Below are 17,917 nucleotides of genomic sequence, written 5' to 3' on the forward strand. Positions count from 1 at the left end.
TTAAGGTGAGAGGGAGAAAGTTCAAAGGAGGTGTGAGAAGCAAGTTTTTTTTTAACAGAGAGTGGGAGGAGTGTTGAATGCGCTGACAAGGGTGTTGGTGGAGGCAGATACGGAAGGGGCGTTTAAGGGACTTTAAGATAAACACATTAGTATGCAAGGAGCGGAAGGACATGGATGAAGTGCAGGCAGAAGGGATTGGTTTAATTTCGCGTCGTGTTCGGCACAACATCGTGATTTAACTACCATGATTCCTGACGGCGAGTACAGACTATGGTTGCTTTAAAGTGTCTAAACTTTAACCCAATCAGCCTTGTCGCTTGCGTGCTGTGGGCTTAGATCGAATTGAGGTCTAGAAGCTGAGAGAGCAATGCACCAACTCTTGTTGTCAGTCTACCTTCGTGACAATCGTTTGTGAAATGAAATCCTCATCTTCCACCTTAAATGGAATGCAACTGGTTTCCTGGTTAATTTTTGCTCATTCCCATGACGAATGTAAAATTTTCATTGCTCATTGTCGACTTGTGACATCGAAAACGAAGAGCTATTTCTGTTGTAAAAATGCTTTTATAAATTTACCAGCGTCAGAAAGAAAGAAAAAGTAGCTGCAATATCACGGATATTTGCTCAGTCCCTATTCAATCTGTGAACATTCTGCAGTTGTGTGAAGTCGAGGAAATGCTTTTCCGCACATTATGGACTAAGATTTACAAAATAAGATATAGTATCAAAACAGGTACTTGTCACAAAGCTGCTCATTTTTTCTAAAAGCTGTTCCTTATCTCAAGGATAATGTGCCCTTTGTTTTTTTCAGAGGGGTCGTAAACCGCTCAGGCTCAGAATCGACTGGTTTGGTACAGAGATAATAGGCTTTTTTTGTTTATATGGAAACAGATGAGACATTAGGCCAACGTTTTTAAGCTTTAGAAGTGAACTGCATAATGAAAGGTCAGTTGTGAAAGCATAAGTTAAATTAGAGTCAGTTCAGCAGTGGAGCTGTGTGGAAACAGGTTGCTAAAGTCGCTGTCCTTCTAACTTCGACCTGTAGCCTTTGTTTCGTTTTTACGGTGTTTAAGGGGTTTGTATCTTGGAAGTGTCGTGCATATTCAGAACAGCATAACTAAGTCTACTTTGGATAGACTGAGTTCTGTAGGTGTTCTTTATTCTTTGTGTTTCATTTCGTAATTTTGTGAATGCATTTTTGGCTGTTTTAAAACCTGGGAGTCAACTTAGCTAACTTTGGGTAAGTTTCTGCGTACACTTACCGAAACAAACTGCAAAGTTACGGTTTGGGCTGCCTGCTTAAGAATGTTTTGAGTGGTCTGGCCTCGTCCATAACATACTTAACAAACGTTCTGGGGTTTCATTGGTGTAATTCTGTCCAGTTATGGCTTGTGCAAAATACGATAAGGAAAAAGAAAGCATTTATTCGAACCGACAGCAATGGGGCCACAAGATCACACATCAATACTACTGCTGCAGCTAATTGCATATTTCTTCACTTAGGAACCCTGACATCCTGCATTTGAAAATGCTGTAAATAATGATCTGGTTATTTGCAGGATCAAGACTTATCGGATAGCACGATTTATGCCAAGTTAAATATCAGTCGCTCAGACACCCACCACCGTCCTCCCGATCAGGCTGCGTGCACAAAGTTGCGTGTGCTCAGTGAAAACCCAGCAGTGAGTGAGTCGGCGCCATTTCCAAAACGTAATGAAGAATCGGTTGTGTATTCGGCACCGAGTCAACCGGCTCAGAGTCTGGCTGGGGTTCGGTTCGATCCTTTACCGACTGCCACGAGGAAGGACGAGCAGATCGTGTATGCAACAGTGCGCTTGTAGTGCTTATGGACCTTGCATTTTCTAATGAGTGAATCATTGTCGTTTTAAACTAAGCTTAGTGATGAGTGTAGCGTTTGACGGATTCGTCAACTTCCCATTTTTCTCATGCGCAGACCTTACTATCGATGATTTTTTTTTACGCCCATCCAACTATGGTAAACGTTCTTATGGGAAAACCTTAATTATTCAATGTAAAACAAAATATGACAGCATTTTAGTGACATGAGCGCTTCAAATTGTTCCAATAACTTCACCTGAACAAGTTCCAAGAATCAAGCACTGCTGTTAAATGTAATTCTCTTGATTTCCTCTCTGAATTAAATTTGTTACATTTATTCTTTCATCTTATTTTAACGTGAAGCTTTGTATTATGCATATTCCTTCCAATTTCTAGCGTAGGGATCAAGTTGCCACAGCGGGCGGTAACGTGACTAGGTGAACAATGTAGTGGTCGCTGAGAAAAGGTTTCTATCCCACCACCTGTGTGTTAACTAAACTCTTAAAACTTTGCTGGAATTGTAAGTTTCCTTCGTATTGCCATGAAACTGCCATGATTGTTTTAAAAAGTTACCTGATCCATTAAGATATTTTCGGGACGGAAATCAGTCATCCTTAGCTTCTCCAGATGACTTGTGACTGCAATGATTTGGATCTTAACTCTAAAGTGGTCTAGCAAGAGCAATTAGGGATACGCAACTCTCTTCCTCTTGAAAAGACGAATCAAGGTTTAAAATTAAGTTTAAAAAGGTGATGTTCAACGAGTTCTGATTCGCCCATGGATGCCAATATAGTGGCTAATGATCTATAGATTTTTGTTGCGCTGAATACACTTACCGCGGCATCCAGCGCCCCCTGGTGTAGAAAAGTCTAAATATTCGCAACATTCTGAATAAAGAATGTTCTTCCAATCAATTCTCAACTTCAATCCTTAACCGAAAACAGTGTCCCTCGTACTTGATTGTGCGGACAGGCTGTCTTCCAATGGACTAACGTTTCTTAGAATCGCATGCATTTTCCCAAAATCACCTCTCGTTCTTCTTGGATTTGGGAGCAGGTATAAACAATCTATCATCAGCGGGAAAACCATGGAACAAATCGATAACCAAAGTTGACACAGTGGTCAGCATCACTGCCTTGCCGGTCCAGGGATCAGAGTTCAATTCCAGCCTTGGGTGTCTTTCGGTTCTCCCTGTGACGGCGTGGATTTCTGCTTGCCTCCTTCAGTCAACAGATGTGCAGATCAGAAAGACTGACCACACGAAATTGCATTGTCCAGTGATGTGCAGGATGGTGGATTAGGTATGGGAAAATCAGGGTTAGGGAAGCAGGTTTGGGGTCTGGGTGGGATGTGCTTCAGAGGCCAGTGCATCCGGAATATTCTCGGATGCTGCCTGACCAGTTCTGCTTCTCCAGCACCACACTTTTTGACTCTGATCTCCAGCATCTGCAGTCCTCACTTTCTCCAAAGAAATACACTACGTGATTTTGGGCAGTATGAAGGCAACATCGTGCCAGGCATCTCTGTTTCGCTCATTTCCATTTCACAGAGCCCGACTGGAAAGACTCGTAATCTTCAAGGTAGAATAAGGTGAAGCAACATCCTCCGACATTACTAAATCCTTATCAGTCAGCAGATGAAGGCAAAGACGCAGTTTCTGAACGAAGAAAAAGGATATACTATTAGCTGTGCATACATTAACTTTGTTTAATTTGAAGCGCCTCAGATGAGGAAAAATTGATTTGATTTATTGTTGTCACATGTGCCTAAGTACAGTAAAACGGTTTGTTATGTGACCAGTACAGGCAGGTCATAGGAAACAAGAACAAACACATTATAGGGTGCTTAGACAGAATGAGATATACAAGGTTACAGTTGCAATGCAAGATCAGCATTAGCAATATCAACATTATTTGAAATTAGAGTGATCCATTTAACAGTCTAAAATAGCGAGGAAGAATCTGTTCTTAAATCTGTTAGTGACTGTATTCAAGCTTCTGTATCTTTTGCATGATGAAAGTGGTTGGAAGAGAGCATTACCATTTCGCTATGCAATCGTTATATGAAAGTTAATTTGTAGCAATGTCTATTTAAATGTGTAAATTTATATTCTTGTAGACGTTTATTGGTCAACAGTATGCACTAATTGGCTGCATAAGGATATCTCTTTCCCTCACTCCTTAAAAACATTGTACAATTTAAGTATTCCGTCTTTTCACATAGTTTTGAAGTTAGAAATAACTTTTAGGTCATATAATTCATCACCAAAGTTCATATACTCGTTCATGCACCCACAGTTGCGGCGATAAAATCATCACCTAACAGACAGCGCCTAAAATCAAAGAGTCACGTGTCTGTTTCAATGAGGGGCATAAAGAGCAAGACCGTCGGAAGTTCAGAGGAGCAGAGGAGCAGGCGAATCCTGGTGTGCTTGTCCATGACTTCCAGCAAGAGCACTATATCTTCAAATTCCATCTCTACGTAATGACTTATAATATTTAATTTCCTTTCCTAATTTATTGCTGTACTTGCATCCCAACATTATGTGACTTGCGTAGGATACACAATATTCCTGCACCACCAGGTTTTGCAATCCCTTTCCATTTTAGTAATATACACCTTTTCTATTCTTCCTGTCAACTTATAAATTCACAGTTTCTAATATTGCATTGCATCTGTCAGATTGTTGCCCACTGTAATATCACTTTGTAGACTCTTTATTTCTCTTGACAAATTACAGCACTCCTATTTTGGTGTAATCGGGAACTTTACCAATCATATTTCCAGTCCTCTCATTAAATAGATTCTAAATAGTCTAAATACGGTCACTTATCCATACGACTAGACACTTGTTTTATTTTTCTAGTCTTATTTATTTCCTCATTGCAGCTTGGATTCACAATTAGCTTTGTATCATCAGAAAACTATTTTTAAGTCTTTTCACCCAAGTCATTAATTTAGATTGCAAATAGGTAAGGTTGTAACATTGACATTGGTGCTACTTCTCTAATAAAAGGCTTCTGGTCAGAATATGCCACATTTATGCCTGCTTTCTATGACCTGCCCATCAACTTACCATTACTCACATAAATACGTGTCTTTCACCCCATGAAAGCCTATGCTGTGTAATAGATTTATATGTGGCACCTTATCAAATGTGTTTTACGAATTCACGACCTCTCTGACTGACCAGTATCCCTTTATTTACCCTATTAGTTGTGTCCTCAAAAAATGGCTAAGAAATTTACTAGATAAGATTTAATTTTCATAAAATGCATGTCAACTTCGACTGATTTTTAAAATATATTGTGAACGGCTCCCTAATAATAAGAATTAAACCAACGACTGGTGTCAGGTTAATTTGTCAGTAAGTCCACGTTTCATGACTTCCTCCTTTCTAGAGTTATGGTCTTGCAATTACCCTCTTCCTATTCAGTGGGATCGTTATAGGTTCAATGGAATTTTGGAAGGTCACAACAATTTCATGTATTATTCCTGCCTCTTTTGGAATTCGAAGATTTCACGAGATTTGCTAGTTCTTTCGCTGGTATGTTTCTCTATTGATAGGATTTGCATTCCTTCATACATGAGTTAATGATTCCTCTTTTTAAAAAGATGTTTTAGTTTAAAAATATTTCACAAAATTTATTTAACATTTCTGCTATACCCTTGTTCCTCATTAGTATAATTGGGAAATCTATTTGATTTTTTTCTTATTACAAGGGTGGTTAAATACAGAAGTATGTAGGTTATATTTCAGTTATGCGAGGTATTAATGAAACCACATCTGAAATATCGTGTTTAGAATTTGTCTTCCTTTTTAAGGATGAATGCAGACCTGGTGGAAACATGCAGAGAAGGGTTCCTAGACTAATACTTTGACAGAGTTGATTGTCTGATGAGAAAAGTTTGGGAAGTCAAGGCTTGCATCGATGGGCTTAGAAGAGTAAGGGGTGACTTGATTAAAACATACAATGATAGATCCTAAGAGAGTCCGTACAGACCAGATATAATGCGGTGATATAATGCAAAGCCAATGAGCGGGTGGTAGCTCAGTTAGGACTCCTCCAAGTGCTTTGGTTTCCTGCCACTCTCCAAAGGTGTGCTTTTTATGTGGATTGGCCATGCTAAACTATCTGCAGTGTCCAGGAATTTGCAGCTGGCGTCTGAGCAACAGGGTAGTGGTTCATTCTAGCTTCAGAGGATTGGTGCTGGCTCGATGAACCATATACTGTCTTCTGCATTGAAGGGATTCGATATGATTCTAAAACTAAGAATTTCTGTCAAAGAAAAGTAGAGTTGCTCACTTAAGCAGAAATGCAGAAAATTCATTTCTAATAGAGGGTCGTTGGAACTCAGGAAATGATGAAGAGCTTATCCTCAAAACGTCGATTCTCTTGCTCCTCAGATACTGCCTGACTGGCTGTGATTTTCCAACACCACACACTTGACTCTTTGGAACACTTGCCTCAATGCCAATGAGGAAAGGCTGTGAATATCTTTACAGCAGATATTGATAAGCGAAGGAATGGTTATGGAATTATGTAGGAATGTACAGTAATCAGATTAGTCATGACCTTATTCATTGTGGATAAGAGGGGCATGAGGGGCCCAATGACCTACTTCGTTTCCTATGTTTATATGATTTCTCTCTTCTCAGTGCTTAATGGATCAAAGATTGCTTTTGTCCATTATATATACGACATATTTTTGCATTTCTTGTTACTTCTACTTTGATTATTTTACCATTTTCTATTCATTCATGAGACGAGGGCATCATTGGCTACACCAGCATTTATTACCCATGGGGCAGTTAACTTTCAAATACATTGCTATTAGTCTGGAATCACATCTAGGCTATAGCAGGTCGGGATTCGCTACCTCAAGGTGCGGTGGATGCTGGGACAGTGAGTAAATTTAAGGAGGAGTAAGACAGATTTTTAATTGGCAATGTGTTGAAGGGATATGGAGAGAAGGCAGAAAATGAAGGTAAGGAATATATCAGCCATGATTGAATGATGGAGCGACTTTGATGGACCAAATAGTCTAATTCTGCTCCCATATTTTATGAACTTATGGATGACAGTTTCCTTCCCTCAAAGCCATTAGTTACCCAAAACAATTGTTCCGGCAATTGCCAATAGTTTCATGGACACCACTCGTAATTCCAGAAGTTTTATTGAATTCAAATGCCAGCATCTGCAATCACAAGATTTGAACCTTGGTCCTCAGAACGTTACCTAGGTTTCTGGATTAACTAAGCCATCACTTTTCATAACTGGATTGTAAAACTCCACCAAACCACAAACTTACTGTTATTCTTCACCACTACCTTGCTGCTTTTTAAAGTATAATTGTCCAGTAAGAACAGCCAATTGCAAGCTTTCCAGCTAAGAAAGCGCATTGTGCTGTAAGCAGTAGAATGTTCATTTGTCTCATTCTCAACTACAGAAATAGATATTTGCCTAAATTCAAATTGAGTTGACAATTATTATCCTGCCTTAAACCATAGTCATCGTTCTTCAGTATCACAAGTCTGTGAGTTGAAGTCCCATTCCAGAAAGTGGAGAATGTAATCTTGACTGATGCTCACACTGCAGTATGATGTGATACCAAACGTGCCATCTTTGGAATGAAACACCACCAGTCCTTTCAGGTTTACAAAAAAAAAACGTCATTCAGCACTATTACAAAGATTGACATTTTTTCTTATGGGATTTGGTTAAGGCCAGCATTAGTTGCACTTGATGAACATTTCCTGAGGACAATGAAGAATTAAACATCTTGCTGTGGTTGTTAGGAGACCATTAATTTCGTTTTACAACTGATGCAATGCAATGAATGTAAGTACTGAATTTCTGTAATTCCAAAGATATAAACTGGATTTAAATTCCCCAGTTCCGAACATGGGATAAGAACTCATGATCAATGTTGATGCCAGCTCCCACCACTCTACATCACCCCGTCCCAAGTCCAGTAGACATCATCACCAAATCTTCTAAAATTATCAAAGGATCATATCCACTCAATGTCTGATTCGAATACTAGAAAAATAGTTGCTGTGTTGCCTACACTCCACAGTGAATGCAGGCTGGTATACAAACTAAAAAAAGGGTGGGACGAGCGGAAAGGAATATACATTAAATGAAGATATATAAAGAGAAAGCGTTTGGGAAAATAAAAGAATGGGTGAATTTGAGCCTGGGAGTCTGAATTTCTGCTAATGGGGACAATTCATAGATGTCAATGGGTTGTTTATGGTAGCAGCCAATGTGATGACAAGGTCTGGTGTTTGGGTTTGGGATAAGGACATGGGAGAATTTGCTCAGGCACTAAACTTATTGAACTTGATGTGGAGAACCGAAAGGCAGCAGGGTTCCCAAGGTGAAAATGGGCTGTTTTTCTTCCAGTTTGCACCGAACTTCATTGGAGCACTGCAGCAAGACAGAGACAGAGACAGAGACAGGGAACACAGTGATCTGTTGAAATAACAGGCAAGTGGAAGCTCTGAGTCATTTTTGCGGCCAGAACACGTCATCCAGTCTCTGCTTCCTCTCCACATTATAGAGGAGACCACACTATGAGCGGTGAATACAATAGACTTTAATACCTATTCAGCGTTAATAGAAATAAAAGCACTTAAACCAATTTTCCTTCAGTACTTGTGCGCACTGTCTGTTTGGGAAACATTAGACTCGTCTCTATTCACCCGATATCCCATAGCAGAAGAAACTGCTGTCTTTGACGACTAACACCAGTATTTTCAAGTTAACCGCAGCACATTAACAAAATGCAGAGCTTCCTCATCGTATTTATGGAGACATGTTCTCAGTTCAGAAGACAGAGTCACTGCAAATTCACCTCAATGAAATATCAGTTGAATAATTTGCATGGTAGGTGTCAGCCAAGTGCAGATCCACATTTCAAGTTGCTCACGTTATTTCTAAACTTTACTCAACCCCCACAATCTGAAGCTCCACAAATAACGAACAAAGGCGTTTCACATTTCCCTGTAGGACTGCTACATCCGCTTTCTGAAGCTTTTGATTTGACTCCACGGAAGGTGATTGGTTTGCAAACGAGCCACAGGTAACAGCTTGCAGTACAATAGTTCAAAGGTGAAATGGGGAAAGAGAGAAGGGGAGGAGAATTCCAGAACATTCCAGACAAGATATCCATTGAAGTTGTATGTTATTAATACCTCTACAGCTTTGAATTCATTTTGTTACTAATTCTTCAGTAATTATTTATGTGCCTCTAACCTCAACTAATATGATTGGCATAAGTGGAAACAACTGAGACAGAAAGTTACCTATCCCACTTCAGAATTGTTAACATGTAAGTATCAGCGTGTGGTGAGTTATGTTTAGTTTATTTAATTTGGCAGAAGTTCTATTATTAAATTATTTTTATTTTAGTTGATAAACTGCACGAAAAATGAACGTTGTAAGAAACATGTCCATTGTACATTAATTCATAACTTGCAGAAACAATGCAACAAAAATGAAAAAAATGGTATGCAAGATTCTAGCAGATATTTCGATATCATTTCATTTATTTTCAGTATGGCAAATTCTATCCAGGGAAAGTTACCTCAAGTATAAAAACAAATTTTATCATATGTAAAATAAGCGTTTTAGGTTGGGTAAGTAGACTGTAATAGAAAAATCCACAGAAGTTAAAATATGCCATTTTATACACGAGTGCTGGTTGTGCCAAAGCAGAAAATCGACAAAGGACTGAAAATGGTTAGGTAGGAGGCAGTGGACACAGGGGAGGAATCATTTCAGTAGTGTTTAATTGATGTTGTGTCCGTATTTACAAGCACAGACATTACAATCATTAATTATTCACTGAGTCGCAGGTAGATTGGATAGTGAAGAAGACGTTTGGTATGCTTTCCTTTATTGGTTAGAGTGTTGCGTACAGGAGTTGGGAAGTCATGTTGCGGCTGTACAGGACATTAGTTAGGCCACGTTTGGAATATTGCGTGCAATTCTGGTCTTCTTCCTATCGGAAAGATGTTGTGAAACTTAAAAGGGTTCAGAAAGATTTACAGGGATGTTGCCAGGGTTGGAGGATTTGAGCTATAAGGAGACGTTGAATAGGCTGGGGCTGTTTTACCTGGATCAATGGAGGCTGATGGGTGACTTTATACAGGTTTAGAAAATAATGAGAGGCATGAATAGGGTAAACAGACAAGGTCTTTTCTCTGGGGTAGGAGAATCCAGAACTAGAGGGCGTAGGTTTAGTGTGAGAGGGGAAGATATAGAAGAGACCTAAGGGGCAACTTTTTCATGAGGATGGTATTGGTGGGGTGTGTGTGTGTGTGTGTGTGTGTGTGTGTGTGTGTGTGTGTGTGTGTGTGTGTGTGTGTGTGTGTGTGTGTGTGTGTGTGTGTGTGTGTGTGTGTGTGTGTGTGTGTGTGTGTGTGTGTGTGTGTGTGTGTGTGTGTGTATATAAAATGGGCTGCCAGAGGAAGTGGTGGAAGTTGGTACAATTACAACATTTAAAAGGAATCTGGATTGGAAGAATATGGGCCAGGTGCTGCCAAGTAGGACTAGATTTGCTTTGGATATCTGGTTGGCAAAAACGAGTTGGTACAGAGGGTCTGTTTCCGTGCTGTACATCTCTATGACTCTAAGACAATGAAAGCATTTATCAGTGACAAATGTACCCACTTATTTAACAGAGTCAGCTTTGATTCAGAATTGGAATACAATACCTGATTAAACCTCCTGAACAATCTGAGGTAACAGGTTGATTAGAAACTCTATTATAGGAACATAGGAGCAGATATCTTAGAAGCAGGAGCATTTTTTAGCATCATGGCTGATTATGTTATGGTCTTCTCTCCACTTCTCCATGTGCACACTATAAACTTTGAGTAGAAATTTACCTACTTCACCTTTGAATAAATGAAAATTCCTATTGCATTCTGGGGAAAGTGATTCCGCCCCTTAACAAACTCGTGAAAGACAATATTCCTCTGCATTTTAGATAAAGCCCAATTGCTTGGCACACTCACCCATCATCTACACTCCCTTTCCCCACTAGTGCATAGTGGCAGATTTCTTTGCCATCTACAAGATGCACTGCAGTAACTCAGAAACCCATCTATGCTACTTCAATAGCAACTTTCAAACCTTATAAATTTGTGCTTAGTTAGACAAGGACAGCAGTTGCATGGGAACATCACTATTTCTCCTCCAAGTCACACAACATCTTTAATTGCAACTATATTGTCGTTCCTTCACTGTTACGTGATTAAAATCAAGAACTTGATCTCTAACAGTGCAGTCAATGTCCGAGATATGCAGCAGTTAACGAAGGCTGCTCATAACCATCTTCTCAAGGGCAATTAGGAGTGGTAAATAAATGTGGACTCAGACAGCAATGTTTTCATCAATTGAAAGAATAGGGGAACCTCTAATTCGTAAACTATGTCCCCTAGTTTTAGACTCCTCCACAAACAGAAACATCTTCTCAAATATGCACCTATTCGATCCCAATAGACTGTATATATTTCAATAAAATGACTTTTTATTCTTCCAATTTCCATTGGGTATAGACATAACCAGTTCTAACACACATCATAGCATAAGACTTCCATCTCAGGGGTAAACTGAGTGAACATTCTTTGAAAACAAACATCACCTCGTTTTCTAAACACCAAGATCAAAATTATATTTTTTTAAAAAAGTAGTTATGGTCTTTGTTTTCATTTGATTTCAAGCAACCTTTGATGAAACCTAATACGAAAATATAATAGTTTGATGCCAAAAATGATTCGATTCAGGTAAAATCCTGATTTGGGTATTTGTGAGAGATGTTTATGCTGTAGCTTAGAAGTAAAACTGGCTCCGGAATAAGACCATGCACGATAGGCTAATTGATCTCGTTTTGATTCCATGTTGTGACACTTTCAGAGAGAAAATCGTATTCACCATAGTTATTAATCAAAACACTTAATTCACTGAGGTGTTTCTAAATGCAATTAAGCATGCTCGTTTTCAGTTTAATTGTCTGGATACTTGCCCCTTCAGTGAATTATTACAAAACCTACTTATTATAATGCTGAACATTCAAAGCAGCGATATAATTGTCTGTTTTGTTTACATTTTGTGGTTCATCACGGTTGTCAAAACGAAACGGGTTTTTTTTGTGGTCTATTTTCCTTTCCGATTTCTCAGGGATTTCTTTTAAATCCTGAGTTTCAAATTAAACAGTCACAGGAACAAACATGTATGCATCCTGCATATGTAACAAGTCTTAATATACTTGTCAGTAAGATAGTTAAAGAGCTAACAAATATCTTCAGAATTAAGAATGTAAGGATATCTTACTGATATTAATCAGTATGTAGGAGCATGCTGTGATGTCCGTGTTGAGATAGTAAGCAATTATCGGTGACATAGGGAAGCTTTATTGTATAACCGTTGTACTTTGACATTCCATTAAATATCACGATTGAATGTGGGATTAACAAAATATTGTTGTGATTCCTAGATCGCTGAGAAGCAATGAATGCCATTGATCTACTCTGGACATCGACACTATTGCTGAGTAAGCTGTTTACTTTTTTTCTTCATGTAGTTACTGCATAGTAGAGCAAACTTAAGTAGCTGCTGAGGCATATGGCAAGAAAAAACACATGATGACCTTAGCTATTGTAGCAGTCCATAGAGGTAATACTTACCTCAGTTTGTACATACACTACAATGAGAATTCATCTTACAGTCACAGCTGCCAGCAAGATCATAGTGCATCAAGAACCTCTCTACACTGAAGCTACCGAGGGAGAAACAGCTCACTTTCTCTGCACCTACAATGCATCTCACGATCAAATGATTGGAGCTTTCTCCTGGCACAAAGACATTAAAAATGGAAGAGAAGATACCAAAGTAACCAATAAATCCGCAAGATTCTTGGGCAGGATTTTAGAGGTGGACCGACCCTCTTTCAAAACCAATCGAAATGCTTCCATCGCAATTACGAATCTGAAACAGGATGATTCGGGCACATATTACTGTCAGGTAATATTGTTCTTTGAGGAAGAGTTTGGACCAGGAACAGTGTTAACAGTTAAACGTAAGTTTACATGGCGAGAATGAGAGCAATAATGCGTGTGAAGAGCGAGGGCGTGGCAATGGCTAGAGTTGGGACGATGAAATAGAAATTGAGCTGGATGTATTAGATGGCTATATAGTTAGATAGATAAAGATAATTCATTGTTATAGTGGCCCATATTCACACATTAGAAAGCTCTTGCAATATATATTGCAAACTGTTGCATTTCATAGAATAATTTTTTGTTCAACATCATAACTTCAAACAGATGAATGAAGATCTGTATGACATGAGGCACGCAACTGTCACATATTCAATGCAATAGGTGCTCAGCCGACATGTTAGATGATAAATACAACAAATGTCCTTCCAATATCATGTAGTTAGTTTAATTAACCTAACTGACCATGTCACTACACGTCTCCGGGACAGGTAGGCATTGAATCTCGACCTTTTTACCAAGAAATGGGAACACTTTCAACTTGCCACAAGAGAAATCTTCGTGGTGGTGGCGCGAGGCGAGGGCAATGGGGGAGGGGGGTGGGGGGTGGGGTGGGGTGGGGGGAAAGAGTCCATTATTGACAACCAAAACGAAAGCAAATGTGAGGATTCGAGACCAAACTAGACGGAATGTGAAAAGGAATTGGCAGCAAGCCGAGTGAGCACTGCACTGAACTGTAACAGTGAACTATGGGAAGCAAATGCTGAATTCGAATCTTTTTGTTTTCCGTAGGCAGCCAGCCACTTGTGAGCAGCGGAAGGTCTCTACTTTGGCAGATGATTCTGGTTGGATTGAAACTTGCTGTGTTTTCTGTCATCATCATTCTCACAATTTCTTTCGTGTATTTCTGTGAGTCTTGAAGATTTCCAATTGAATTTGCTGCAGAGTGAGAAAAGTTGATCAACTACCCAAGAGCCCAGGAATAATGGATAATCTATATCGATTGGGATACCAGATAATTTTATTGGCATTTGGAATATAAAATCAAAATATGAATGAAATAATTCTAGTTGGTAAATGGAAACAAAAATGTGCAGTGTGTACTAACACAGCTTGTACGTCCTTCGTTTTCTCAATGCAAATTTATATCTATGGCCATTAAAATATAAGAGTTTGTGTTATTGAAGTAATTAAATACATTCATTGAAAGATGCAAGTCTGATGAATTTTCCATGCCTCACATACTCACTTTAAGTTTGACCTATTGTCTCATGGAATGACAAAACCAATTTTCTGTTCAATTTTGTTCAGTTTTACACTGTCATGTTTTTTCAAGGAAAGTCAGGAGTAGGATGAGTGATGACAAGTGCTATGTAATATCGATTGCACAAATATCAGAAAACCAACCCTGAACGCGTAAGTGAAGCATTTGTAAATGTTAACGAATGCTTTTTATCCTTCATGAGTATTCAATTGAAATTGATCTAATATGATTTGCTGAGAATTGTGTTTGATCTCCTGATTTCGAATTGTTGTTCTACTGTGCAGCATAACGAAGGAGTTTGCTTTACTGGGAAACATTCTGGTTTCATGGATGTATTTTGCATTTTTATTGTCCCTTTTCGTTCTTTGCTCATTTCAACAATTGCAGCTGGGCTATGAAATGTTTTTCCACGTTTTACTTTCACTGTGAACATCAGAGATTCAGATGTCACGTACAAAAGAAACAAAATCCTTCTATGGTTACCCCATAGCACGATTCAACAGCACATTGGAAAGTTAATACATGCTTTAAAGTGATTATTTTCCATATTTCCCACTATGTTTTATGATCTAATCTATTGCATTAGCAGAATTCTCATTGACCAATTTTGGCCATTCTGCTCTCTCGCCTATCATGTTAAGTTTTGTAGAGGAAACCGTCGACATACATCTTCAATGTTGAGGTGTGGAGGGAACTTTGTTAGACAATGCAAAATATGAGCAATCAGTAAGCTAAGTCGATTCTCAGCAAAACATAGCTGATATTTACATGAAACATATTGTAATATTGTACTTGTAAAGAATATGATGACATATATGGTTCTTTAACTGAATCAGTTTTAGTGGTAAGTAATAGTGTAAAGACTCAAACTCTGTGGTTTCAAGAGGAAATATCTTAGTGTTTAATTTGGAACAAGAAAAAGCTAAGTGGTTGAGAAAAAAATGTAAAATCAGTGTCATCTTAGTTGCACATATCTTCTGATTACGTTTGAATTTGCTTCTGTGGTGTGGCCAAAGCTGCAAATTTACATTCTTGTGCAACACATTAACATGAGGCTATTGTACAAAATACAATGTCTTGCTTGTTTTTGTTTTGCATTTGATTCCCGAGTTGTGCTGAGGCAAGAATATGAAGACAACAACATAAGAATTAAAAGGGGTTATAAGCCCTTTCGAGTCTGCTCTGACAATCAATCAAACCAATGCTGAACTGAATACCACATTTCCCACCCTGTCTATTCTTGAGAACTTTTGATCTTTTGCCTAACACGATTCGACCTATTTTCATCAATTTTCCAAACTCTAACGAACTTGAAATTGAAATCAATGCATCTACCATGTCAAAGTCGACCTTTTTTAAGATGTTAGAATGATCTCTATCACAAATCAACATGGAGCTACATCATTTTGGTCAGTATCACTTGCCTAGTGGTTAAATGCTTGTTAAGTTCCTCACCTACCTTAACCTCCTTAGTAATTGTGACCGAACATTTATGCATCCTTACATAAATATATACATTTCCCTTCTTTATTTCCCACGACAACAAGAAGGTTATCTGATATACTATAAACAATTGCAAGCAATTCCCTGCAACCGGGATTATATTCATTGGTTTTTAGAAAAATCTTATAGAAACATATAAAATTATGAAGGGAGTAGATATGATAGACGTAGAGAGAATGTTCCTACTGGCAGGTGAAACTTGGAGAAGGAGCGTTAGGCAAAAACATTCAAAAGCTGATTTGGGCAAATGTTCACACATAAAGGGATGGCTGGAAAATGGAAAGCCTTCAGACATGAGAAAACGAGAGTCCAGAGACAGTATATTCCGGTTGGGGTGAAAGGAACGTCTGGTAGGTGTAGGAAATGCTGAATGACTAAAGAAATTGAGAATCTGGATCAGTGGTGCTGGAAGAGCACAGTAATTCAGGCAGCATCCGACGAGCAGCAAAATCGACGTTTCGGGCAAAAGCCCTTCATCAGATATTCCTGATGAAGGGCTTTTGCCCGAAACGTCGATTTTGCTGCTCGTCGGATGCTGCCTGAATTGCTGTGCTCTTCCAGCACCACTGATCCAGAATCTGGTTTCCAGCATCTGCAGTCATTGTTTTTATCTCGTTGATTTTAAACCTACTGCGATTCCTCTTGCAAGGATGCCTGCCTTGACGAAGTTTTCTTCCTCTCTCTACAAGAATCTCCCACTGCAACTCCCAGGTCATTTCCTCTGCCCTGAAGCTCTTCAACTATGTCCTGAAACAAACTCGGTACCACAGCCACATTTGCTTCCTCAGTGCATGCCTCCGTAACCAACTCATCCCACATGGACTCCGGACCACCTTTAAACCAGCAGAGTTCGTACCCGAACAGGACAAACAGTACAGACTACAGATTCAAAAACACCAGCAACAGTTCTCCTTCAAGATCCTCCGCTCCACGCTTGCAGCAATGCGCCGGCACCTAACCTCTCTACAGTTTGCCCTGCCTCAGCTGAGGGCCACACTCTCTCAGAATTGCAAAGGACCCACTCTGTACTACATCCTTAGGAGAATTCATACTCTCAACAAACAGTATTTCAACTCCATCTCAAACATCAAAAACTGTAAGTACAACAAACTTTTATCCACCCACCTCCATAACCAGCGCTCCTCAAACATTCCAGAAGATTCCCCTGGCCTCGGAAACGCCATTAGCCATGCGGCTGATGCAGCTACCACCCCCACGCTGTTTGATGATGTCACTTCTGCCCCCATCATGGCCACTCCCACAGCCACTTCCGGCCCTCACATCATCGCCGATGCCACACGCTCAGTGACTTCCGCCACCCCTACTGCCGTGTCTGCCACCACTTCCGACCCCACCAGCGCCACTCACCTGCATTCTGCTGACACGTTCCCCACAGACCCCACTGTCACTATTCCCACCCCCCAGAACCCCGAGGGGAACACTACCCCTGCTCATGCCTCCACCCCCATTCCCCCCACCATCACACCCGCTCCAGGTACTGGCTCCGCCCCCACTCCCAGCTCCACACCCACACCAGATCCCAGCTCCCAGCCCTGCTGAGTTTTCACCATCCCTCCAGACCTCCCACTCACTGAGGACGAACGATCAGTCCTCAGCAAAGGACTCACCTTCATCCCCCTCCATCCACGCATCAATTAATTTAATACACACCGTGACATCGAACACTTCTTCCATTGCCTCCACCTCCGAGCCTACTTTCACAATCAGGACTCGCACCCACCTTCCGAGGACCCCTTCGCCCACCTCCAACACACTGCATCCACCTGGACACCCCGCACTGGCCTATTACCTGCCCTCGACCTCTTCATTTCCAACTGCTGCCGGGACATTAACCGCCTCAACCTGTCGACCCCCCCCTCCCCCTCTCCAACCTCTCACCCTCAAAATGTGCAGCTCTCCAATCCCTCTGCTCTAATCCCAACCTCACCATTAAACCAGCGGATAAAGGGGGCACAGTGGTAGTCTGGCGCACTGACCTTTACACCGCTGAAGCCAAATGCCAATTCGAGGACACCTCTTCCTATTGCCCCCTCGACCATGACCCCACCCCCCATCACCAAACCATTATCTCCCAGATCATACAGAAAAAAAAAAGCTTTATTCCTGATGCTTTTGCCCGAAACGTCGATTTTGCTGCTCGTCGGATGCTGCCTGAATTACTGTGCTCTTCCAGCACCACTGATCCAGAATCTGGTTTCCAGCATCTGCAGTCATTGTTTTTACCTTAAAGAAATTGAGAGTTCGGTTAAGAAAAAGAAGGAAGCATAAATCAAATATAG

The 17,917-nt window shown here is 40.1% G+C and overlaps 1 protein-coding gene across 1 annotated transcript in view; it reads left to right on the forward strand.

Annotated features, from left to right (window-relative positions):
* The window catches only part of LOC122541177 (uncharacterized), a 28,470-nt gene extending 14,414 nt beyond the window's left edge, over positions 1-14,056 (forward strand). The window contains exons 6-8 of the mRNA XM_087978704.1: positions 1,560-1,829; positions 12,516-12,930; positions 13,643-14,056. Of these exons, the coding sequence (XP_087834830.1) occupies positions 1,560-1,829; positions 12,516-12,930; positions 13,643-13,770 (813 nt within the window). The 3' untranslated portion in view covers positions 13,771-14,056. The remainder of the gene's footprint in view (positions 1-1,559; positions 1,830-12,515; positions 12,931-13,642) is intronic.
* The last annotated feature ends 3,861 nt before the right edge of the window (positions 14,057-17,917 follow it).

This window comes from Chiloscyllium plagiosum, unplaced genomic scaffold (assembly GCF_037043375.1).
Source record: "Chiloscyllium plagiosum isolate Xiang-an unplaced genomic scaffold, Cpla_swu_hap1 HiC_scaffold_35, whole genome shotgun sequence".
Classification (NCBI taxonomy): Eukaryota; Metazoa; Chordata; class Chondrichthyes; order Orectolobiformes; family Hemiscylliidae; genus Chiloscyllium; species Chiloscyllium plagiosum.